Genomic DNA, 24,084 nt, shown 5'->3' with positions numbered 1-24,084 from the left:
AGTGTCCTTGTGTGTCTTGAAAGGCGCTTATAAATAAAATGTTATTATTAAAAATTATTATTATTATTATTTCACTCACTACACTACTTACTGATTGGACCTTTAAGTTACATGTGTGCCTTTAGTTTTTGAAGTGTCTTTGAAAAATTGTCAGTTACCAACACATATCCTGGCATTTGATTACACTTAGAAATAAAAAAAACAATTCTTCATATGATATAAATTTCATACAGCCCACACAGGTGATTAGATCATTAACCATTTTATACTGCTCTACAGATCGTGTGTTGTTAAGTACAACAGTAAGCTTTTAACTTCTGTATTTTGATGTGTCAGTTTGACCTTTTAAGTATGTTTAATAAGGTGATGCATTTAATTAGGGTTAGAGAAGGGGGGCTTTGTTGAAAACATGTTCTCCGTTGTTCGGTGGCAGAGACAATGCAAAGCGGGGCCTCTTCTCACAAATGCAACCATCGCAAATCACCGTGTGTTGAGGGTCACTATGAATTGAAAGGTACACGGCGGGGATGGGGTGGGGTGGGGTGGGGTGAGGAGGGGTGGGGGGGGCTCTGCTCCATGTTGCTCTGTCAGGAGTTTGAACAATGGGGTCATGTATCCTATGGCTGCGAGGTCAGGTATAAAAGCAGCTGGGGGACATGGAGGAGATTGTGCAGTCTTTTAGAGCCAACACATCAGTAACTGTAACCATGACCATGGGAAAGGTGTGTACGGCTCCAGCTTGTTTAATGTTAAATGTTTTATTCTGATTGGAGCTGAAGATGGTAAAACAACAAACCCATCTGTGTGGTATGATCATAACAGGTTCTTTTTTTACTTTCAGATCATCTTCTACGAGGACAGGAACTTCCAGGGTCGTTCCTATGAGACCAGCAGCGACTGCCCTGACATGTCCTCCTACCTGAGCAGGTGCCACTCCTGCAAGGTGGAGAGCGGCTGCTTCATGGTCTACGACCGCACTAACTTCATGGGAAACCAGTTCTTTGTCAGGAGGGGCGAGTACTCTGACTACCAGCGTTTGGGCATGAGCGATTGCATCAGGTCCTGCCGCATGATTCCCATGGTAGGCTAACTCTCTCTGCTACTGTGTGTTGATATAATTCCATACTATGATGAATGAAAAGACGTGACATATGTTTCCCTATTTGAATAAACAGCACAGGGGTCAGTTCAGGATGAAGATCTACGAGAGGGAGAACTTCGGCGGTCAGATGAACGAGGTGATGGACGACTGTGACAACATCCAGGAGCGTCACCGTATGTCCGAGTGCCAGTCCTGCAACGTGATGGACGGCCACTGGCTGATGTACGAGCAGCCCAACTTCAGAGGCAGGCAGATGTACCTGAGGCCCGGAGAGTACAGGAGCTTCAGGGACATGGGCATGAGCGGCTCCAGGTTCCAGAGCATGAAGCGCATCGTGGATTCCTGTTATTAGAGCACCAGTGTATGAGCGAAATTTTGAATAAAATTTTGTGATTCTCTTTTAATGACGTTTTCTGTTACTACTTCCTGAGTTACTTTAAACTCACACAACAATCTTCATCTTAAAAAATCATGGCACAGTGTTTGATATGCATGGGACATTACAGATGTTTTGCTATTTAAAATATTCTTTATGTAGAACTGCAATGTAATGCAACAAACGTTTGCTCCCACTAAATCTATTCTCATGTCAATATAACGGGTTTATTCTCTCAGATGTTTGAGGTACACATTAACACACAACACAAAATGTTTAATGCAAGCTCATCTTTAAAGGTACAGTCAGTGAGATGTGTAGTGAGTGAAATGATGAAGTGACCTTACTATATGATCAGACATTAAGAACACATGCTAGAAGTGCTGGCTTCTCTGACAACAATGCAGCAGCCAGTATGTTCTCCTTTTAACTTTAGATTCTGGTCCTGAATGCTCTGGATTTGTTTGGACCAGAGAAGGTAGGCGGTTTTAAGGCACCCCCACACGGCCATTTTGGACACACCTCGGTTTGCCAGATATGAGAGCAGTTATGAGGTCAAACCAACAGGTGTTGCAGTGATGGAAGCGGGCAAGAGAACTGGTTCAGATAGAAGTGATTGTACCCGACCTAAAAAGCCTCTGCATGTTTCTAATAAGCTCCACGAGCAGAAACGTGCTCAAACTAGGCTCAATATTGGAGATGCTTTTGAAAAATGGAGAGAGGTTAGAACGCAGAAAGGTTTACAGACCGATGCAGAGCTGGCTAAACACTGAAGCTACAGTGTCCACCACATGGCAACCTGCATGAGCATCGACTCTAGAGAGGAGGGAGCGGGGGGAGACAGCTCTCTACAGTGTTTAGAATTTGGACTGCAGTAACCATTTTAAACACTAGGGGTCAAAGTTACATACTACTTCTTTAAGAGTATCCATCTGAAAAGCCCTAACATCAGACCTGAGGAAGAGAATATGTTTACCGATGAGCTAAAGCATCCAAGTATAATTTACATGATGCTTTTTTCACAGCAGCACATGAGAAAAAATAATATTTGCTAAGGTAATAATTGTGATGGAGGAGGATGTTGTTAGTTGGCTGGTCTGGAAGGTCGGACTGACTGCCGGGCAGAGTGAGACTCAGGAGGGGGGTTCCATCTCAAGCGTAATTCTGCACGAACTGATCTCGGCCCAGACTGTATAATTATGCTGCGTTTCAGTTGATCTCGGAAGTCGGAAATTCCGAGTTTGCCGGTCTGATACGTGATCAGGAACACCCCCTAAAGTCGGAATTCCAATTCAGAAATCTTCAGTAGCCTGAGTTCAATTCCAATATGGCTGCTACGTGCATCTAAAGGGATGTTTAAGCTGTAACTGTTGAGTTTATTAGCAGTTTAGTCATTTTTTTTGTGTAATTAAATCAATTACACCGATGGTATCGTGCAAGTTCTCTCTGTGGAGGTGTTTTCATGTTATTTTCGGTCAGAAACTATCACATAGTGTGTTGTTATCGTCTGGTATTAGCTAACAAAACAAAGGTACTCCCAAAGGCGTCCATGTGCTTTTCCGACTTGCAACTGGAACGCAGTTAACTCGGGTGTGACGTCATTCCCAGTTTCGAGATCCTAGTTCCGAGGTTAATGGAACGCAGCATTTGACAGACGAGATGAAGGTGAATGGATGAGAGGAAGGGAAAGAGGGTGGGTCGTCCAAGAACGGGTACAAACAGGGTGGAGTGGAATGACTCGGTATAAGTCGGCTTGTCAGGTGATTGGAGGTGTGGTTTGGGCGTAGTCGATCTGCTCCCGATCCAAAGTTAATATATATTTACTTCATTTGTTGAATTTATAAATTACATTCACTGCTGCATATTAGTACATTTCCTATTAGCTAACTAACTAGCTAGCCTGTGAATCTATCCCTTTGCATACAGTGCTGAAACATCGCTGTGACACTCTAGGATTGTGGGTAGTGTAATTATTTTGTCGTAATTATTTTATGTCGTGAATTAAGATTGTTTCTCTTACAGCGATATTGCTATCAGAGGGACTTGTTTCTCCTACAGGAGCATAAAACGTCGTTTTAAGCTCAGGTAGCTTGCGTCAGTCTACCTGTGATGGTTATGACATCATGGCTAACAATCAAATCCACCATGCAGACAGTGAACAACACTGTTGAGCCTTTTGCTTGTTATTGTATGAAATGTCTACAAACTTTAAACTGGATTTGAAAGAAAACAGACACTTAAATTCCTTTTTGTGTTCTGATATTTGTTGATGGGATTTAGCCACTCATGTCAAAGGTTAACCACAAACCACCAAAAGAAACATCTGCTCGACACACATGGTTATGAATTACATGTCATCTTTATTCACTTAGGTCAAAAACAGAAGTCTAGCACATGTCAGTGATACGCCTCATGCTCTGGAACCTGGTGCCGCTCATGCCCATGTTCATGAAGCTCCTGTACTCTCCGGGCCTCAGGTAAATCATCCTGCCTCTGAAGTGGGGCTGCTCGTACATCAGCCAGTGGCCGTCCATCACGTTGCAGGACTGGCACTCGGACATGCGGTAACGCTCCATGATGTTGTCACAGTCGTCCATCAGCTCGTTCATCTGACCGCCGAAGTTCTCCCTCTCGTAGATCCTCATCCTGAACTGACCTCTGTGCTGTAATCGAATGCGGAGAAGATGTCAGTATCATTTGCATACTCTAAGTCAAGCCACTTTAAACCTATTAAATAATTTTGAAGATGAGATGACTTACGAAGGGGATCATCCTGCAGGATCTGATGTTGTCGAACATCATGCCCATGCTCATCATGCGCTGCATGTCGTTGTACTCGCCCCTCCTCATGAAGAACTGCATGCCCATGAAGTTGGGGCGCTCATAGACCATGAAGCAGCCGCTCTCCACCCTGCAGGACTGGCACCTGCTCAGGTAGGAGGACATGTCGGAGCAGTCGCTCATGCACTCATAGGAGCGACCCTGGAAGTTCCTCTCCTCGTAGAAGATGATCTGAAAAGAAACATTTTACAGACAAATGTTAGTTTTTCTATTTTAACCGTGACTTTGGATGAATCGTAGTTGTGTAATAACCTTTTTTATGATGTAAAAACATCAGTAAATATTTTGTTACCTTGCCCATGATGGTGATTTAGGTGGTTCCCAGTGGATGGTGAAACTTGCTCTGCCTACTCCATGATTCAGGAGCCTTTTTATACAGAAGCCCGGGGGCCATGATGTGTTGTTATTCAAATGTTCAAAGCTGATGAATTAGCAGTATGACTTTTGCTGAACGGGGGGCCTATGATAAACAATGGATCTCCATCCATACATTTCTGGCAGCGTGGTCTGTATTGTCTATTGAAAGCATACGCTTTGTGTGTGTCCCATTCTCAGTCAGAAGGTTCTCCGCATATGGTCTGATCAGGAGCGATCAAAGAGACCGGCATTGGGACACACACCCAGGTCGAACCCAGAACCTGCACGGGCTGAAGTTCACTTCTGTAAAGAATTTAAATCTGTTACTCTGCCTCAGTTGGATTATCGCAAAAGTTTACCGTCTAGTGAGAACAAATCCTCAAAGTTTAATTCAATCACAAGTGCAGTTTGCAGGCGCCTGCTAACCTGCTATGATGTCGTCTAATTAACCTCTAACGCGACCAGCTGAATGGATCATTTTACAGGATGTGCACCATCAATTATACCTTTTTGATAAAGACAGAAAAAATATGAGAACAGAGATTAATGAAACATACACCTACACCTACAAAGATGTGCAATAGTTTCTGTTATTTTAGAATCAGAAGCGGCTTTATTGGCCAGGTATGCCCACACACACACACACACACACACACACACACACACACTTTGACTTGAACTCTCTATGTAGAAAAAGTTAAACATTTCATATGAACATTAAACACAAAATAAAAGACAACATGGAAGTGGTGAGGAGTGCAAACGTGATAATAAAATATGAAGTAATGTGACAGATGGTCAATTAAGAAACACAATGAGGACAGCACTCGAAGCAGACGCTCTTCTTCAGCATGTAACAGGCGATTATCTCCGAGAGAAAAGTGAGAAAATGTTTTTCTTGTTTGAACATTTTTGGGGATTCAGCACCCAGTTCTTTAATGTTGAAAGGGAGTTGAGCGTGTTTTCTCACATTTACATGAGGAAGAGAGTTTTCTACATTTTTTCGTTTTTATTTAAAGTAAAAGAGAAACTTACAAGAGTGTCCAAGAGAGGCAGCAGCACATCAAACATGTTACAGACATAAAACACAGATCAACACATCTCGAGTCTCAGATCAGAAAGTCTTTATTCAAAGAATCTCCAACCTGAAGCATCGTCCTCCAACACTTTCAGTCTGCTTTTAAAAATATTTAAAGAGAGAGCAGCTCCTCCAGACACAGATCCTCCTGCAGGAGAGTTCTTATATTTTAAAATTTATGTAAAGACTCATGGTGTGACTTCATATCAAACACAGTGAGTGTGTTCATCTTGATGTCGACTCTGAATCCATGCATCATTGATCATGACTGATACAAGCAGACGTGACTTCTAAATAAGCTTTAGATGTTTCCCTGTACGAGTGTCTACCTGCCGTCTGTTTCAGAGACTGGTGAAGATGTTCACCCTGAGAGCGGAACATTCTGCAGAAAAGCAGATTTCCTCTTGAACCTCGTCACATTCACATGTTTGATGATTTGCTGCCTTTCCACGATAGAAGTGGCATAAAACGACGTGCAGAAAAAAAGCAAAAATGCATCATGGTAGGAAATGTCGTACATCATTATAGTGTTAAAATAAGCCCCTCCCCCCCACATGAAGGAAACATGCAGGTTATGTGAAATGTCCAAGTAGATGGACTTGAGGGGATGTGCATGAGGGGGGGTCGGAGTCCTGGGTGGACTAAAGTCATCTGTAGACATATGTAGAACAGCGAGGATCTTCACTTTAGGGTTAGTTCTGCAAAGAGATCCAGAAATTATCTATTTATGTCTCGTGAAAGAGAGGCATATCATCTTCAGATTATTCTTCTTTCTGCTAATTTTCTGTCAAGATTTTCAGATTTTGTGTTTATTTTTTATTGTTTTGATCGGTCCATGAATGAAATCAACTTTTAAATAAAAATAAAAAGAGGAATGCTTTGGACAGCAAAGTGTCACACATGAGACAAATAACTCACTTTATTTTAGATGGCATGTGACGGTGTGTTTCTACCTTTTGATTGCTGAAAAACTCATCTTTCATTTGGATATTTTTCCGTCTTTTATCATTGTCAGAATCAGAAATATTTTATTAAAGCTGGACGGGGATTCAGGTTGCTGTTATTAACTGTTGCACAGCCGGTTTAATTCAATCTGTTCCTTCAAAGGTGTCAAATAATAAGGACTGGAAAATAAATCTGGTATTGCAGAAAACTCTGGAGCACATTAACCACCTGAAATAGAATTAACCTCGGTCTTAAAATCTTTTACAGAAAAGGAAATCAAACCAGTGCTGTACCCACTTTTAAATCTTAAATCTGTAATTCAAACTGGTTTATATCATCTGTATTGTCATATTGTTGTGCATGTATTTTAATGTTTCTTCATATCATGTTATGTGGTTTTATGTGATCGTCTGTTGAAGGTTGTTTCCCAAAGGCCAAACGAGCCACGAGTTGGAAATCAGCAGAAGCTTTAAATTCTTTATGCAGCACTTCAGTTTCATGTGTGTATTGAAACTATGTTAAACTGCATCGCCCCTATTAAATAAATACATTCAAATAAAAAAAAGAAGAAAGCATGTTTCAGACTGTGACCGCTACTGATGCTGTTATTATAAGGACATGAATAAGTATTTTAATCAACAGTAAATTATGGGAAGACGTTAAGCTGCAGGGAAATGTGGCACCGCCTCTTCATGGATTTATATCTCATTGTGTCAGAGTTCAGCAGAGATGTTTAGTGAAAACAATGCTGACAGGGGGAAAAATTTACCTGTCGATGGGAAGTTTATTTGCCTTGAAGCGGCTGCAGTACACTCATGGATGCCCCCCCATTGTCTCCTGTATTTCAGGAGTAATCACAGTAAGATCATTGTGTTCTTCAACCTCTTGTTCACGGTCAAAACAGAGTGAAAACAAAAACTATGCACGCCCACATTTACCGTCGTTCAGTCAGCCTGTCTACTGAGTCCAGGCAAGAAGACAAATCAAGGAAAACAAATGCCGAGAGAAGGTTAAAAATTCAACATCCTTTAATAAACAAAGTGTCTGATATTTACAGCAAAGCGTTCGATGAATGGCTAAAATTCGGTGACCCTCCTGAAGGAGCCCACGATGGCGCAGGTGGCGCACCAGTCGCGGTACCTCCTGTACTCCCCGGACCTCAGGAAGTACTGCCGGCCTCGGTAGTTGGGGTACTCGTAGAAGATCCAGTAGCCGTTCATGACATTACAGGAGTACACGTGGCGGTGGTGGAAACGGTCGGACACACAGGGGCAGTCATCCATGAACTCCATCATGTGACCGCTGAAGTCGGGCTTCTCATAGATACGCAATCTGTAGGAGCCTCGATACTGCAGGACCGAGGAGAAGGTCGTTTTAGTCCCAACAATCCAAACACATTCACTCTACCAAATGCAGGAATATTATCTCTACATTAAATTATCCTTCTTCAAAATCGTCTGGTCCACTTACCACTGGGATCATCCTACACGAGCGGATGCAGCTGCTGAAGCCCATCCACCTCTGGTAGTCCGGGTACTCCCCCCTCCTCATGAAGTACTGGTGGCCCATGAAGTTGGGTCGCTCGTAGATCATGAAGCAGCCGCTCTCCACCCGGATGGAGTTGCAGCGGCTGAAGTACGAGTGAAGGTCCGTGCAGTCGTTGCTGCACTCATAGCTCCGGCCCTGGAAGTTTTTGTCCTCGTAAAAGATAATCTGTCGGGGCGGATATAAAAGTGTCAATGCGTCAGAATTCAACATAAAACAAACTTTTTTTTTAGCTTTGGAACAACTTCAATCGAATGTCAGCAGAGAGAACAAACAGTACTCACCTTGCCCATGGTCTCCGTTGGAGAGATTCCCAATGTTTTCAGGGCTTTTTATACCGCCTCTCCACAAACAAAGTATTGTTATTCAAATCCTCTCGTAGCTATAATTGAAGGCTACTGGCACATGTTTACCTTTTTGTTGTGAGCCCAACATTGGGACAGAAATATGGATTTGTATTGGAAAAAAAAAGGGGGATAAATAATTAAGCGGTTTGGTGTTTTGACTTGCATGGACAAAGGAAAAGACTAGTATGGTATCCACACGTCCAGCTGACAATGGCTGCAGAACAATATGGAACAGCCCTTTACCATTAAATATGTTGAGTAACAGAGCAGGAAGCCATTCAGCCTCCCTAATGCTCCACCTGAGCAGCCCCGTGTGTGCTAATACACAGCGCTGGATGTTACGCTTTTATTCACATTATCGATGTTATCGTCTCCGTTATGAGTCACTTTAACGCGGCCGTGCGTTCCCTCGGCTGCACGGCGAACTACACGATCTCTCAGCTGGGACTTAGTGGACTACAATTCCCTTGATGTGTCACAGCCATGTTGGACCTTTTGAAGACTCTCCGTCTTACTGCACGTTGTGAAATGAGTGTGTGGAGGGGCAAGGGGGAGGGGCTGGGGGGGGGGGTCTTCAGGTCGAGCAAATGAGGGTTATTAATTTATTTGATGACGTCTCTGTTCTCCACAGTTTGTAGAAATATTCACACACACTCTGGGACATGTTTTGAGGTCGTTGGGCAGCTTGAGCTCGCTCTACAACATGTTAGCGGTTATATCATATGATACTAATGTGAATAAAATGTGACACATATAATCATCTCACCTTCACATCTGAGACTCTTTGGATTAAAACCTGCACACACTCAGAGGGTCTCTGGTTCAAACGATCATGGACATCGTCCTTAAATTAATCACTTCTAAACGTTTTCATTTGTAAACGTATCTTTGTGTTTAGATGTTTCTTCAGCTTCCATGTTTGAGTCCAGACCTTCATCCTGGACCTTCACGACAACTCATGAGACCTTTAAATGTAATCTGGTATCTGCTGTGTTTGATGTTATAAAGACATGTATGTTCATAGGAATCTTGTTAAAATGGATGAGCCGTGAAAATAAAGGAAGAATAACTCATTGGAAAACCTGAATGTGCATGAAACATCTGAAACATGAGCAATGTCATCCTCTCTGGAGGTGAGGCGTGTGGAGATGTTTGTTTCTCACAGACACAAATCACCTGAATTATCAGACTTATAACTCAAGACACACTAAGTAAAAATCTGAATGTTATGACCTGTTTGATGTCTTTAATAGAAAGAGTCGATCTTGTTTCCTCGCTGTGCATTTACAAAACGTGCGTGATCTCTTTTCTGTTTCGTTCTTTGGGATGGTTCATGTGTGCTGCCTCACTGGATCCATCCTGACTCCTCGTTTTCTCTACTTTGCTCGTGTTTCTGACATAAATATGTTTGTGACATTCAGCTCAGGATTCTCCGTCTCTCTCTCTCTCTCTCTCTCTCTCTCTCTCTCTCTCTCCACGCTGTGTTTGTGTTGTACACTAATCGTTGGGGTAAATTCTGCCACCGCAGACCAGCTAATCCAAATAAGGGGTCCCCAATGTGAAAGGGGGCAACTCTGGCATTGTTTGGCTCGGCATGCCAAAGCACAGGGGGGAAAGTATGAGATAGAAAATGTTGTTGCCTGCAGCCGCCAGACTGTTTTATTCTCCGATGAAAGAAAGAGTCTGTTCTCGTGAGGTGTTACAGAAGCTTTGTCCTGATTGTGAGTTTCTGAGGGAACAAAATGAGCCGAGAGCTGGAAGAGTAACACAGAACGAGGCATGTACGTTTTATGAAGCAGTGACATTTATTGGGAAATCAGTAGTTAAAATCTTGACGCCCGGCTCAGTTGGCGTCCGTGATTCTTCTGAGGGAGCCGACCCTCGGGCTGACTCCTCCCCAGTCGCTGTAGCGCCTGTACTCCCCGGGCCTCAGGTAGTACATCCGGCCCTTGTAGTTGGGCTGGTCGTACAGCAGCCAGTGGCCGTCCATCACGTTGCAGGAGTTGAAGTCGGAGGTGTTGAGGCGGTCCTGGATGTTCGGGGAGTCGTCCACCAGCTCGTGCATCTGGCCCGACATGTCGGGGCGTTCGTAGAGCCTCATCTTGTAGGAGCCTCGGTGCTGCAAAAGGGACGGAAAACTCTTATTGTGTCAATAAAGATGTCGTCATGCAGAGATATTGCAGTTATACCTAAATTCTACTGACTCATAAAGTTTGATTTGTAACACAAAGAAGCATTTTAAAAGCATAAGATCTGAAGCAACCTAACAGGGCGAGTGTTTAGCTGATTCCTTCAGAGCACGCCCCAGACACAAAGTCCTCAGATCAGCAGCCCCAGGTCTGACTCAGACCCTCCCCCCTTTGGTGCATGTTTCCCCCTCTCTCTCCTCCCCCTGTTCATCCAGACTCTACCCCGATCAAATACATCCAAAGAAAGAACAAATCACGACTAACCTGAGGAATTAGCCTGCAAGACCGCACACAGTCGCTCATTCCAATCACTCGCTGGTTGTCGGAGTACTCTCCTCTTCTCAGGTAGAACTGGTTGCCCAAGTAGTTGGGCTTCTCGTACACCATGAAGCAGCCGCTCTCCACCCTGATGGAGTTACACCTGTTGAAGTAGGAGTGGAGGTCGGCGCAGTCGCTGTTGCACTCATGAGAGCGCCCTTGGAAGTTTCTGTCCTCGTAAAAAATGATCTGAAAGAGCAAACGTTTGCACAGAAGAAAGGTGCAGTCATGTCTAGGAAATCTTGCAAGAGGGTAAAGTCTGCAGAATGATTTAAACGCAGGAGTAGTGAGAAGGTTTAATTTCCATTACCTTTCCCATGGTTATGTTGGCGTCAGACTGGATTAGTGCTCAGTGCTGTCCCAGAGCCAAGCCAGTGTGCTTTATAAAATAAAAGAAAGAAAGGACTCCTGTGTGATTGCACAGCATAAAGTATTGTCATTTAAATGTAACCTCGCAAAGTGATGATGGATCGGGACGCTGCTGTGTGTGTGTGACATCTGTTTATGTGTAAACATGTGTGATGAGTTATTGTTCTTTCCTCCATGTTCATCAGAATCTAGTCCCAGAAAAAGCCCGCGAACAACAGACCGCAGCACGAGGAATCAGCCGGATGAAACTGATATTTAATAGAGCTAACACGTCATAATCGGCACAATCCATCAGGCAAAGAGATTTACTTCTTAAATCCTGAACAAACATAACTTCTGAGGTAGAATACAATATTACTTCACATCAATGATGTACACACATCAAGCTTAAGTCTACTGTGAGAGCCGAGAGCTTTCCTCCTTACAGTCCAGTGGACCCTAGAGTCTCCATGCTGTAATGCGTTCAAATCAAAGTGATGATCAGACATTAAGGAAACATACTATGTTGAAGTGCTGGCTTCTCTGACAACAATGCAGCAGTCAGTATGTCCTCCTTCTAACTTTAGATTCTGGTCCTGAATGCTCTGGATTTCTTTGGACCAGAGAAGGTAGGCGGTTTTATGGAACCCCCACACGGCCGTTTTGGACGCCCCTCGGTTTGCCAGATTTGAGAGCAGTTATCAGGTCAAACCAACAGGTGTTGCAGCGATAGAAGTGGGCAAGAGAACTGGTTCAGATAGAAGTGATTGTACCCGACCTTAAAAGCCTCTGCATGTTTCTAATAAGCTCCACGAGCAGAAACGGAAAAAACACTTTTAGTGGCATAATTTTTATCTGACACAGCATTTGCCTGCAGGGACAATGTTGGCGTCTTTGCAGCTGTTGGTTGAAGAAGCAGTTGCAGCCACTTAGACCTGAGAGCATGTAAAACTCGAAAACCTTTAATGGTCCCTCCTTTGACTCCATGCTCATATCTATGGAATAAACCATTCTCATGGCCATGAATATTTTAAAATATTTCCTGAACACCAAAATCTTGTCTAATTTTTGAAGGTCCAATCACCAAATATGAACAAAAACAGTTTTTGTCGCTGAGCCTCTGCACAGTTTGTTGTACTTTTTATAAACAGTCTTTAAGCTATTAATCGAGCATGAAGCTTTTCCAAAAACCTCCACTGAAACGGATCAATAGTCCATGATGCGTCTGATGGAGCCGACCCTGGCGGTCCTGCCGCCCCACGCACTGAACCTCTGGTACTCTCCGGGTCTGATCAGGTACATCCTGCCGCTGTAGTTTGGGTGTTCGTAGAAAAGCCAGTTACCCTCGGTGACGTTGCAGGAAAAGATGTCGTTAATGTGGAAGCGGTCCATGACGCTGGGACAGTCGTCCATCAGGTCCATCATCTGACCCCCGAACTCGATCCGCTGATACAGACGCACGTTGAACGAGCCGTGTTGCTGGTTCTGCAGGTGAGAGGGGGAGTATTCAGAAAAGCAGCCATGCATTGTTTTACCTGATCAAATCACCTCTGTGACTACATTCAGACTCACAGAGCTGCTAGCATGACTTTACAGTTTGACGTTTGATTTATCTAGAATTCACATTTTATGTATTTGATCTTCAGATTTGATTAATTATGAGTCAAAGTAACAAACGTCAAAGGAAGAATGTACAACATGTTACTCGTAAATATCTCATAAATCCAGTCTATCCTGTGTAAATGTGTCTCTGAGTCATGACTGTCTACAATGAGTGAGAAGCTCGAGTCCCGCTGGCTGTGTTGTTGTCAGCGCTGTGTTTACATGGACGGGACGGCCGGCTCCTCTCCTTGTGTATAAAAGCTGTTTTAGTCAAGGACTAGAGAGAAGAAGAAGAACATACTCACTCATTATTTGGATGTCATGTAAGAGTTTTTAGATCACGCTCATTCTGTGTCAGTTTACATGCAATGTGAAGCTACGAGCTAACTAAAGAGCGCTAACATTAGCATGCTAACACAACAATGCAGGACACAGGTGATTGCAGCTCAAACAAAGGACAATTTTGTCCGCTTCTTGCACTTCTTTTTGTTATTGTTTGATTGAGACCCCCATGGCGGCTGAATTTACTTCCTGTGCATTAAGCTGATTCAGAAAGAGACTTAACAGACATGAATTACCTTTAAAAATATATCTCTTCATTTTGTGTTTTAACAGCAGAAAAGAAGAAAAGATGCTTTCTGTTCTTGGATCCTTTAAAGCAGTTATGAGAAGAGAATCACAAAGGGCTAAATGTTCATACCAGTAACCACATTAACACCTATAAAAGATGGTCTCTGTTATCCCGGGTTTGGTGCACAAGTTCTGCGTCTTTGCCGTAAAACAGAAACTCACCGTGCAGATGAGGCGACAGGAGCAGACGGAGTCGTTGACGCCGGTCCAGTCATGGAAGTCGGGATACTCCCCTCTCCTCAGGAAGTACTGGTTTCCATCAAAGCCGGGTTTCTCGTAGATCATGAAGCTGCCGCTCTCCACTCGGATGGAGTTACAGTGGATGAGGAAGCACCTCAGGTCGGGACAGTCATTGCTGCACTCAATATGGTGCCCAGAGAAGTTCTTATCCTCGTAGAAGATTACCTGGACATGAAAATTAAAGTGACTGTCTTCAACTTTCATTCATAGTTCTGCAAAAATCTGAGAAATTAACACAACTATTTTGTGTTTTTTTGGCAAATTTTGGTTTTGGACAAAACTGACTCTCAATGATGCCCAAGAATCCAAAAGAAAACCCTTTCACAATAAGAGCATTTTTAACCATAACAGATCAAATGTCACAGGAGTGTGTGCTGTGAGCTGTGTAGTTTACCTTCCCCATGTCGGCCGCTGTGTCTGCCCCCTGGCCTTGCCCTGTGTGATCCGTGCGGCTCTTTGAAGACTCCCACCTGTCACATATATACTGAATGTGAAATGCAGACTCTGCACGTGTCATTCATATTGTAATGGTCAGGAATCTTTGCCGTTTGTGCTGCCGTGTTGTCCTGAAGAGGTGTTTAGGAGTTGTGTGTGCAGGTGAGACCCGGCAGGTTTTTTAAAAACTCTCTGTCGTCACTGAACGGACGGTGAACTCTCTACAGCGCTGAATGGTTTCTGGACATTTGGTGGATTATTCCTGTCGTCTGGGCGGGTTTCCGTATGAGTATCTGTTTTGTTTTTGAGCTTTTAAGCTTTTAGTTTTATTAATCCTTAAAGCGACAACATCACATGACCACTCTGCTCTCTTTTATCTGAACTCTCATTGGTGGGAAAATAGAAAAACTCCCAGTTTATGTCTCTTTATTTGTTTAAAACATCTCTCTTTTGTGCTTTTTTTAACAGTCAACTATTATTTATGAGCAAATAAAAAAATTATACTCTTAAACTAATTGAGTAACAGCGTGGTGCTTCTGTGTGCAAATGCAAAGTGAGTCTCTTTAATGACAATAATGTGAATATTGTGATGTTTGGAGCTGCTTGATTTAACTCTGTGCCACTGCCCTCTGGTGGGGAGGTTAAATAATTTACAAATAAAAACTCAAACCCAGTAAAGACAGCATCCTAAAGCAGTGAAGAACCTGTGGTAAAATGTCAGGAGTCATGACGTGCTTCACATGTATTCCTTATTAAAGATCTGTCTTTATGGCTCAGGTGTTTATTTAAGTCTTCACCTTAAAACACAACAGTTTAACTTTTTTTTCAAGATTATTTTTTTGGCTTTTTGTACCTTTATTTTAGAGAGAACTGTGGCTAGAGTCAGAAATCTAAAAAACACTAACCACTAGGCTACTGGTGCCCCAACAGTTTAAGTTTCTTTCTCTCTCTCTGGAGGAGAAGATTATTTGATTCAGGTCATTAAAAGACACTTTTTTTTTTTTTAAGGTCTTTATTTTAGAGATAGGACGGCGGGCAGAGTCAGAGACCGGGGAGAGAGAGAGTGGGGAATGACATGTGGGAAAGGAGCCACAGGTCGGAATCGAACCTGGGCCGCCCGATTTCTGACTCTGTCCACTGTCCTATACAGACAGAAACAGAAATGAAGCCTCAGAGGCATTTTCAAATTAAATTAAGTTGAGGTAAGAAGTTATTAAATAATTCAAGAAAATGTGAGTGAACTTTTAAGGTTAAGAGAGAGAGTCAGAAATCAGGGAGAGAGAGGAATGACGTGCGGGAAAGGAGCCACACGTCGGACTGAACCTGGGGCCGTCTGCTCTTAAGGGCTCCAGCCTCTGCACATCAGGCGCACCAACCACTAGGCTATCGGCGCCCCAAAGATTGAAAGATGTTTTTTGTATTTCCTTTTTATCTTTGCAAAGATTTTTTTTTTTTTTAGAATAAGTGTGACAGGAAGAGTGAGGCATGCAGGACGACGTCCCGTCAGCTCCACAATAGATAACTCTTGACTCTCAGTCGTTCAGCGCTCGCAGTATTTTATTCAAGCCTCTCATGAGAGTCAGGATGTTGGTCCATGACCCGGTCACATCCTCAGGACAAAACATGCCCTCCAAACGCAGAGAGCAAGAACAAAACTGAAAACACTTGAGCACAGACGCCATTTTATTCAGCGTGTGAAACAGGGCAAAGAGCAGACAGTGCGCCAGAACCGCGCCTCCGTCTTTAGAGATCCATGAGCCGCCTGATGGAGCCCACGCGCGAGTTGTTGCCATTCCACTCGCTGAAGCTCTTGTACTGGCCGGGCCTCAGGTAGAAGTGGCGCCCTCTGTAGTTGGGCTGCTCGTACATGAGCCAGTGTCCGTCCATCACGTTGCAGGAGTTGAAGTTGGAGTTGTGGAAGCGCTCCATGAGGTTGGGGCAGTCCTCCGACAGCTCCATCATCTCACCTTCCATGTCGAAATGCTCGAACAGCCTCATCCTGTAGCCACCGCGGTGCTGCAAAGAGAAAATCTACAGTCAGAATCGTCAATATTTTAATCAAGATAACAACATGCCATGAAAAGCAAATACTGAATTAGGATTCTTTTTCAAGAAATTGTTGACATTTTGTAGAATAAAATCAGGGTTCAGACTTAAACTGACTTTAAAATCTTAACTGATTTTAAAAACGTTGGAGACCACAGACATGAGGACAGTCTCATCTGATTTTTAACAACATAATCCTCCAAACCTAAACACTAGACCAGACCGGAGACATCTGCAGTGTGTAGTAATGATTTTACAAACACAGATCCCAAAGAAGCTCATGGGATCAAACGCGACTTCAGAAGAAAAATAAATATGGAGGACGATCGGCGTCGTCAGCTTGCTGTCCTGCCGTGTGTTTTTGTTTTGCAGAAAAAAACTGAAAACGAGAAAAACAATTCAGATGAAATCCTGGATGAGAAAATGGATTATGTGCTTGTACGTTCACATGTCCCGCAGACCGTATACCCGTACATATGGATCGTGCCAAAGACTCGGGCATAGTTCCCAAGATGTTTGGGTTCACACTGATCAAATGAACCGGACTTTGGGGTCCAGGTCCCTAATGTGAAACCACCTGTTCCTGGTTTTGGATCATATTCAGGATCTGTTGTTTAAATGCACCGATAGAAACCTGGTTATTCATATCCCTGTATGATAAATAATAGAATCCCGTTGTTGTTTTTTAGATGTTTGGCCGCATAGTAATGTTTCTTAATACTGTCCAACGTGACCTGACTTGCTCCACCATCTTGTTGGGAAACCGTCGTCTTTTAGCCCGTGCACCACCGACTTGAACAGGTCAGCATTTTGATTCTCCATCTAAACTTCTAATTATGTTTAATTGTTTCATCCCAGCAAGAACAAAACTCAGTTTCTTGGTCGCTCCAGAAGTAAGCTGGTCTTGTTCCTGCCGCCATGTTTGTTCTGCTGGTTGGTCACTTGGCTGAGGCGACGCCTGTGCAGGTACTCTGCAGCTCTCAGAAACCAGGGTAAGTCGTAGACATGCCTCAGTATCCGGTTTTCTTTCAAAGTTTTCCGCGTAGGAAAATCAGGTTTCTGCAAATCATGATAAAGGCTTATCCCGGTTTCTGGGATCAGGATGTGATGCACCAACAAAAACGGGATATTTTGAAAACCTGATCAAAACCAGGATCCTCAACTCCATTTAACATATTTTGTAAGTGATACGTTTGACTGCAGGGGAAATGTTTGCATGCACAGGACTAAATCATCTAAGAGATAAGAGGTACTTTGTCCACAGGGCGCGCCAAAAACAACACAATTTAAAGTTGCTTAAAGGTGTTTGACTGACGAACTCTTGGACAAGCATGTGAGAAAATCCCCCCTGCCTTTTAATGAGGCAACCTGTACTGTAAAAAACAAATCTAAGCTATCACGAGAAGCGGATCAGCTTAGCTAAGCAGACAGACGGAAACAGGAGAAAACAGCTCGCAGAAATAGCTAAGTCTAAAGGTTAAAAAAATCCCTGTAGCACCTGTGACTTCTAACAAAGACTGTAAATATTAATGGGCGAAGCCTGAGTGACGTCACTTGTCTGTTCCTGCAGGGGGCGCTGGAGTCCCATTGATGGCGGTCTCCATGCTGGAAATGCTGTCTCAGTCTAACTTTCAGTCAACCTAACGACAGGCTGAGAGCTGGAGCTGAGGCGGGTTTTAAGCCTCCTGACAAACCGTTACACCGCGCCCGCCTGTCAATCAGGTCAGCTACACGTCTTATTGTGAATAACTTTTATCCTTCATCAAATCAAAACTGATGAGTCATCAAAACATTCACCCTCCGTACAGTGTGTGCTGATCGAGACATGAGCTAATCAGACCTATTTGGTTTTTTGAACCAGGCTGTAAACATGTTAATCTCTGCTGTAAAAACAGGCTGTTTAGAATGGGTGTGTATGTGACTTCATGTGCTTCTGCAGCCAGCCTCTAGTGGACACTCGAGGAACTGCAGGATTTTACACTTCAGCGTTGGCTTCATTTTTCAACACCAGAGGTTTCTGCTTGGGGGCTTAGTAAACCCTTGATAGTTAGGTTGTGTAGGTTTCTTCATATAGCCTATTAGTTTAATTTAAAGTCGGCCTTACCATGGGGATCATCCGACAGGAGCGCACACAGTCATTGAGGCCTGCCACGCCCATGTAGTCAGAGTACTCCCCCCTCCTCATGAAGTACTGGTTCCCAGTGTAGCTGGGCCGGTCGTAGATCATGAACATGCCGCTCTCCACCCGGATGGAGCGGCAGCGGTCAAACATGGAATGAAGGTCAGCGCAGTCACTCATGCACTCATAGTGACGGCCCTGGAAGTTTCTGTCCTCGTAAAAGATAATCTACAGAGCAGGAAAAATAATGTTTTACATCACAAACACCACAGAGAGGTTTTCATGTTTTAAAGCTGAACTGAAAAGTGCACCACAGGACTCGTTCATGCAGGGACTCATGTTTGAAATAGTTTAAATGATGAATCTGGACACAAACCTTCCCCATTATGTCTGCTGCTGTCGGTCAAATCCTCTGTTTTTTTTTTCCTCTGAACTCAAAAGATGGAGTCCATGTTTTTATACATTCCTGCGTGTTTGTAGGTGCTGCCCTGTGGTTTTGTTGTTATTTAAATGAGGCCTGGAGTCTTCCTGCTCCTGATTGTCGTGTCCTCTGCTCTGTCAGAGGTAACAGACACTGAACAGCTTCTAGCACGAGCCACAGTATGAACAGCTGCTGGAACAGTCAGGCACACCTGATGGCTGGGCCCCTGAAAGGCTCAGTGAATGGGCCCTCCCAGGATGAGATTGAAATCAACGCATACGCTAGCCTCCTGGCTAACATTAGTTCCCTCTGCCTGGCTCCCATCAGCCTTTGGAGCTGACTCAAATAAGTTTGATAACTAGTGCTCGTTGAGGTCAAATGCCCAATCTTGCTCTCTCTGTGTCTTCTTCTTTCTCTTCTGGTGTCCTGACTTTGTGCAGGTCCTTGAATGGCCGACATAACCGGCTTAAGTTCATCGGGCCGGCTTACATCAGTAACATTACAAAATAAAAGTCTTATATCATTTTCAGAAGAGAGGGTTTATAACTCTAAACAGGCTCTATATTACTGAAGCATCAATAAATAAAATGTGTGTTACTGTTGCTTTAAGAGGTAAGCGTGTTGAACATTTAGGTATAAAATAAAATGTGGTCATAGTTACTTTAAATGTCTTCACTTTTGAATCATACATTCGGTTTTAATGTCGGTCCGAATCTCAGCCTGATTGAGTGTTGTTGGTGTACACTAGGGCTGGTTAAAAATATCGATTCATCGATGCATCGTAATTATTATTTTCCCAATTCAATATCGTTTCAGGGAAATCCTGAGATCGATTCGGCCCTTGCCACTGGGGGCACTGTGGGTGCTGTGAATTCAGGTCAGGAACAATTGTGCACTTTACATATAGTTTTGGTCCTTTACAGCACTGTTATGTTTATTATGATTTTGCTGCAAATTCAGCTCAGGGCACTTGAGATCATTCTGTACTTTCATGTTTTATTATTTGTTTATTAAAGAATAATGCAACGATAAAATACTTTCAGTTTGTTCTAAACCTTTACAAACAATGCACAAATAATTATTTAACAAATATCAGAAGGTACTGTGATGAGTTATCTGGGTGTTCCTGTCATCTGTATTTATGATTAAATCGATATTGAAGCATATTGATCGATATCGAATCGTGACCCAAAGAATTGTTTTTATTTTTTTTTATTTAATTGTGAGGTTGTGGACGCTACCCAGCTATAGTGTACACTTATATCTACGTTGGTGTTTCACGCTGCTGATTCATGTAGTGCTCCCTCTAGAGGAATCCTCCAGTAACACGTGTTGTACGAAGGTAAGTATGTGAACATTTACGTTCACGATGCAACAGGTTGTGTACGAGTACACACAGTTCATTACAAATATATTTGAGCCTTTAGCTGACTTTTGAGGTTTGTCCTGAATTGAATTCTTTTTTTTAATATAAAACAGTTTGTTAAGTCATTTAAAAGAAAACATTTATTCAGAAGCACAGAGAGAATAGTTTACATTGGATTCTTTTATTTAATGACTGAAAACACGATGTGCGCTGTCCATCATCTCCAAATCAATCAATCCATCCCACGTGACACTTCATTTTATTAATATCACCAGTTTTTACAAATACTCTTTGTTGATTTCTTTTTAATGTAAATAAAAATCAGCAGAATCAGAGTTGAGATTTAGAAATCGGTGATTCTGCGGAACGATCCGGTGGTGGCGCACGTGGCCCCCCAGTCACTGAACTTGCGGTATTCTCCGGGCTTCATGAAGAACTGGCGGCCGCGGTAGCTTGGGTGCTCGTAGAGCGTCCAGTAACCCTCCATCACGTTACAGGAGTAGATGTCGCGGCTGCGGAAATGGTCCTGCACCGACTCGCAGTCGTCGCTGAACTCCATCATCTGACCCTGGAAGTTTGGACGCTCGTAGATGCGCATGCGATAAGGGCCCTCGCTGGGCTGCAAGGAAACAGGAAACAGTCAAAAACAGTCATGTCTATACAATTCATTTAATATGAGGGCATGCTATGACCTTTGAACTTGTCTGTAGGGGAACAAAAACGGGGAGTATACGTCTGGGGAAAGCCATGGTACACAAGAGAAATTATGTCAACCGATTAAGATTTCTTAAGCGCGATTAATCGCTAAATTTCAAAAGTTAAATCACAATAAATCATGTTTTTAAATTCCTTGATTTCACATTAAAAAATAAAAATTGTAAGGCTTTTATTTTGATTTTTTTTTTTACAGTTTCAAGCTGAGAGGGCTTTGCTTGCTGTTTGAGCTTTTATTTTGAAAGAAGAGAGGACCTTCCTGTACATCGAAGGTTACAACATTACCAAGGATGAATTAGAGAGGACAGCTGAAGAGAGACAGGAGTAAGGGATGACATGCGGGAAAGAGCCGAGGTCGGATTCAAACAGAGGGCTGCTGTGACAAGGACTATAGCCGCGGTACAAGGGGCACGCGGCATAACCGCTAGCCCATCCAGTAGCACGTTTGTTTCATTTGCAGTCTGTTTCCGTGGTTGCATTTGTTATGGAATTTCTGAATGATGAAAGACTAGCTTTCCTCGGTAACCCGACATTCTGACGATGCATTACCACTAATTAAAGATAGTTTTGGCTACTCTCTTGAAAAGGCTCATCTATCAAATGCCACATCACAACAACCCGATCTAGATATACCAACTCACATAGGAGAAGGTACGGCAGGAGCGGATGCTGTCGTTGTAGCCCATCCAGCGTTGGTAGTCCGGGTACTCTCCCCTGGTCAGGACGTACTGGTAGCCGGTGTAGTTTGGCTTCTCGTACAGCACCCAGCAGCCGCTCTCCACCTTGATGGAGTTGCAGCGGCTGAAGTGGGGGTGCATGTCAGGGCAGTCTGTGTCGCACTCTAAGTAGCGGCCCTGGAAGTTTCTTTCCTCGTAGAATGTGATCTGAAGAGACGGAGAGAGGTTAAACTGTGACACAGTGAATGATAGCATGTTAGTTAAATACATATACTTTTCATGCATTGAATCTTATTTTAAGGTGCTGAGGTGCCCTTGACCAAGACATTGAACCCGCAAAAGCTCTGGCGCGCTACCTATAGAAGCCCCACTCTGACATCTCTCCTGCATGTCCTGTTTGTGTATATGTGTGTGAGAAGCAAGTCTCTAAATAACAGTGTTAACCCAAATTTCCTCTCTGGGATTATTTAAAGCCTGAAGCCTAAAGGCCTGCTCCACTTTTCTGAAAATGTATGCTCAAACAGGCTGTTTGGAGATTTTCCCTTCATGACATCACAAAGGGCAGTAACCCCTCCCCCAGGCAGGTGACACTCCCACAGCTAGGTGTTAGTTCTGCCCTCTGAGTCTGCCTTCTCACCGTAAACAATAGGACATGGAGCGAGAAAGCCTGAGACACCCAAGCCCTTCCAGAGAGGGGCGTGGTCAAACACAGCTCATTTACATTTAAAGGTACAGACACAGGTACAGGGTACAGGTAACAGCCTATTCTGAGCAGGGCTGAAATAGAGGGGTTTATAGACCTGATCAAATACAAGATCAGAGTTGATTTAGAACAAGAAACTTCACACACATGTTTTGAGGAGCTCTGAGAATTATTTAAACTGGTTTAAGAGGAGGAGAATATGTCACCTTTAAGTGTTTCAAATTTAAAAAGTTTAAAATGTTATTTTTTCAGTAAATATTTCAGTCAAACCCAGAGTCAGGTTTATTGCCAAGTAGGCTTACACATGCAAAAGTGCAAAAACAATAAACACGGCAGTAGAGAGCTGCTAACTCTAACTGTTGAGGAACTTAAACAGAATAAGAATATCAAGAAAAACAATAAAATACTAAATCTGTACAACAGCTGTGAGAAACAAAGTACTCTGCTAATTTATGGTGAAAAAAAAACGCTTAATTGTGAGAAAAAAAAGGTGCAACAGTATTAATATAATGAATTCTGTGAGGACCACAAATGATAACAATTTCATTTTATCAGTTTTCTTGTTTTATAACTCCCTGCTTACAGATTTCCTCTCAATTAAAGTCAGAAAAAACAACAAACAATGGTTAAAAATCGTATTTGTTTTACATTTGAACCAGTTTTTATTGCACCGATTGTCTCTGGTCGAGTGCTAGTTTAAAACCCAAAGCATAATCAGGATTTCGGAGCTGAAGCATCTTTGTTCAACTACCTTTTCCAAAGAAATATGTAGTTTTTTAAAGTAGCGCTCTTGTTGGTTTGGCTCTGCACTGACGAATAAATTCAAGAGACTCTTTCTTACCTTACTCATCCTGCAAGTTGGTGCTGGAGCCGCTCACCCAAGGGAAATCGATGGTCTCACAAAGCAGGACCAAAGCCCCTCTATATAAACCTCAATCAAAGGGTTAGCAGATCCCACTTTGGCTGTATTTTCAATGAGCGGGGATTTAACGTCGCCGTCATCGCTGCCAAAAGTCTTGATCCTGGGCATAGAGGGAGAAAAACCCCTGAATCATCAACGCAAAAGTCCTAGCAGGCAAATTACTGAACCGCAGTGCCCTTTTTTTATTGATATGGACATTTGATTCACTAATCCTTCATCAAGTGGATAAATCTTCGTACGCAGAATGAAACAGGTCATCACAAAACAACACACTTTTTTACCAGTTGTCGAATCTGAAACAGTTGTCATTTAAAATCCAGCAAAATGAAGTTTCTCTGAATTAAACAAAGGGGAATCAGCCATGAAGCTACATTTGGGCCTTGAGTTCTTCCTTTTTTAATTTATTTTTTTGGCAGTTGGAGGGGGGGTTAGCTTGGGAAGTCTAACATCTTTAAACGTCATCCTTAAATCTGGAGTACCTCAGGGCGTTGTAATGGGACCTTTGGATTTTTGGATGGAGCCAGGTGTTACGTCGTCGTTCTTCTCAATCTGTTCACTCTCTCAGAACGCTCGTTTTGCTGTGTGTGTCTGTTATGATAATGCGTTTGTAATGAGGATTCACTTCAGTGTCTTTAGCGGTAGGTGTGGTTGGTAGGAGGAGAAGCAGGGTCAGTACTGATGACACACCTGAGGGGGGTGTGGTGGCTCTGTCTCTGTAACCTTCATTAGCAGCACCTGCAGAGGAGCCGGCGGAAATTGGTTT

At 43.1% G+C, this 24,084-nt stretch overlaps 5 protein-coding genes across 5 annotated transcripts; 1 reads left to right on the top strand and 4 right to left on the bottom strand.

The window, feature by feature from the left end:
• Window positions 1-584: 584 nt before the first annotated feature.
• On the top strand, window positions 585-1,506 carry LOC132986972 (gamma-crystallin M3-like). The gene is made up of 3 exons (XM_061053715.1): window positions 585-722; window positions 842-1,081; window positions 1,176-1,506. Exons 1-3 carry the CDS (start codon window positions 657-659, stop codon window positions 1,452-1,454), a joined length of 585 nt encoding a protein of 194 aa, XP_060909698.1. The 5' UTR covers window positions 585-656; the 3' UTR covers window positions 1,455-1,506.
• A 2,312-nt stretch (window positions 1,507-3,818) lies between these two features.
• On the bottom strand, window positions 3,819-4,734 carry LOC132986975 (gamma-crystallin M1-like). The gene is made up of 3 exons (XM_061053718.1): window positions 4,612-4,734; window positions 4,239-4,490; window positions 3,819-4,141 (listed from the first exon to the last, which is right to left on the bottom strand). The coding sequence occupies exons 1-3, from the start codon at window positions 4,618-4,620 to the stop codon at window positions 3,866-3,868; spliced, it is 537 nt and encodes a 178-aa protein (XP_060909701.1). The 5' UTR covers window positions 4,621-4,734; the 3' UTR covers window positions 3,819-3,865.
• Window positions 4,735-7,704: 2,970 nt separating this feature from the next.
• On the bottom strand, window positions 7,705-8,508 carry si:dkey-57a22.15 (uncharacterized protein LOC795575 homolog). The gene is made up of 2 exons (XM_061053672.1): window positions 8,170-8,508; window positions 7,705-8,048 (listed from the first exon to the last, which is right to left on the bottom strand). The coding sequence occupies exons 1-2, from the start codon at window positions 8,455-8,457 to the stop codon at window positions 7,776-7,778; spliced, it is 561 nt and encodes a 186-aa protein (XP_060909655.1). The 5' UTR covers window positions 8,458-8,508; the 3' UTR covers window positions 7,705-7,775.
• Window positions 8,509-10,373: 1,865 nt separating this feature from the next.
• Window positions 10,374-14,477, bottom strand: LOC132987542 (beta/gamma crystallin domain-containing protein 1-like). Its single transcript, XM_061054658.1, has 6 exons — window positions 14,313-14,477; window positions 13,841-14,083; window positions 12,656-12,931; window positions 11,409-11,435; window positions 11,045-11,287; window positions 10,374-10,710 (listed from the first exon to the last, which is right to left on the bottom strand). The coding sequence occupies exons 1-6, from the start codon at window positions 14,433-14,435 to the stop codon at window positions 10,435-10,437; spliced, it is 1,188 nt and encodes a 395-aa protein (XP_060910641.1). The 5' UTR covers window positions 14,436-14,477; the 3' UTR covers window positions 10,374-10,434.
• Window positions 14,478-15,892: 1,415 nt separating this feature from the next.
• LOC132987541 (beta/gamma crystallin domain-containing protein 1-like) lies at window positions 15,893-23,287 on the bottom strand. The gene is made up of 6 exons (XM_061054657.1): window positions 23,241-23,287; window positions 21,661-21,903; window positions 20,654-20,924; window positions 18,895-18,914; window positions 18,504-18,746; window positions 15,893-16,369 (listed from the first exon to the last, which is right to left on the bottom strand). Exons 1-6 carry the CDS (start codon window positions 23,247-23,249, stop codon window positions 16,097-16,099), a joined length of 1,059 nt encoding a protein of 352 aa, XP_060910640.1. The 5' UTR covers window positions 23,250-23,287; the 3' UTR covers window positions 15,893-16,096.
• Window positions 23,288-24,084: the final 797 nt, after the last annotated feature.

Source organism: Labrus mixtus, chromosome 13 (genome assembly GCF_963584025.1).
Source record: "Labrus mixtus chromosome 13, fLabMix1.1, whole genome shotgun sequence".
Lineage (NCBI taxonomy): Eukaryota > Metazoa > Chordata > Actinopteri > Labriformes > Labridae > Labrus > Labrus mixtus.
Note: the sequence above shows the minus strand (reverse complement) of the source record. Positions and strands in the feature narration are given on the sequence as shown.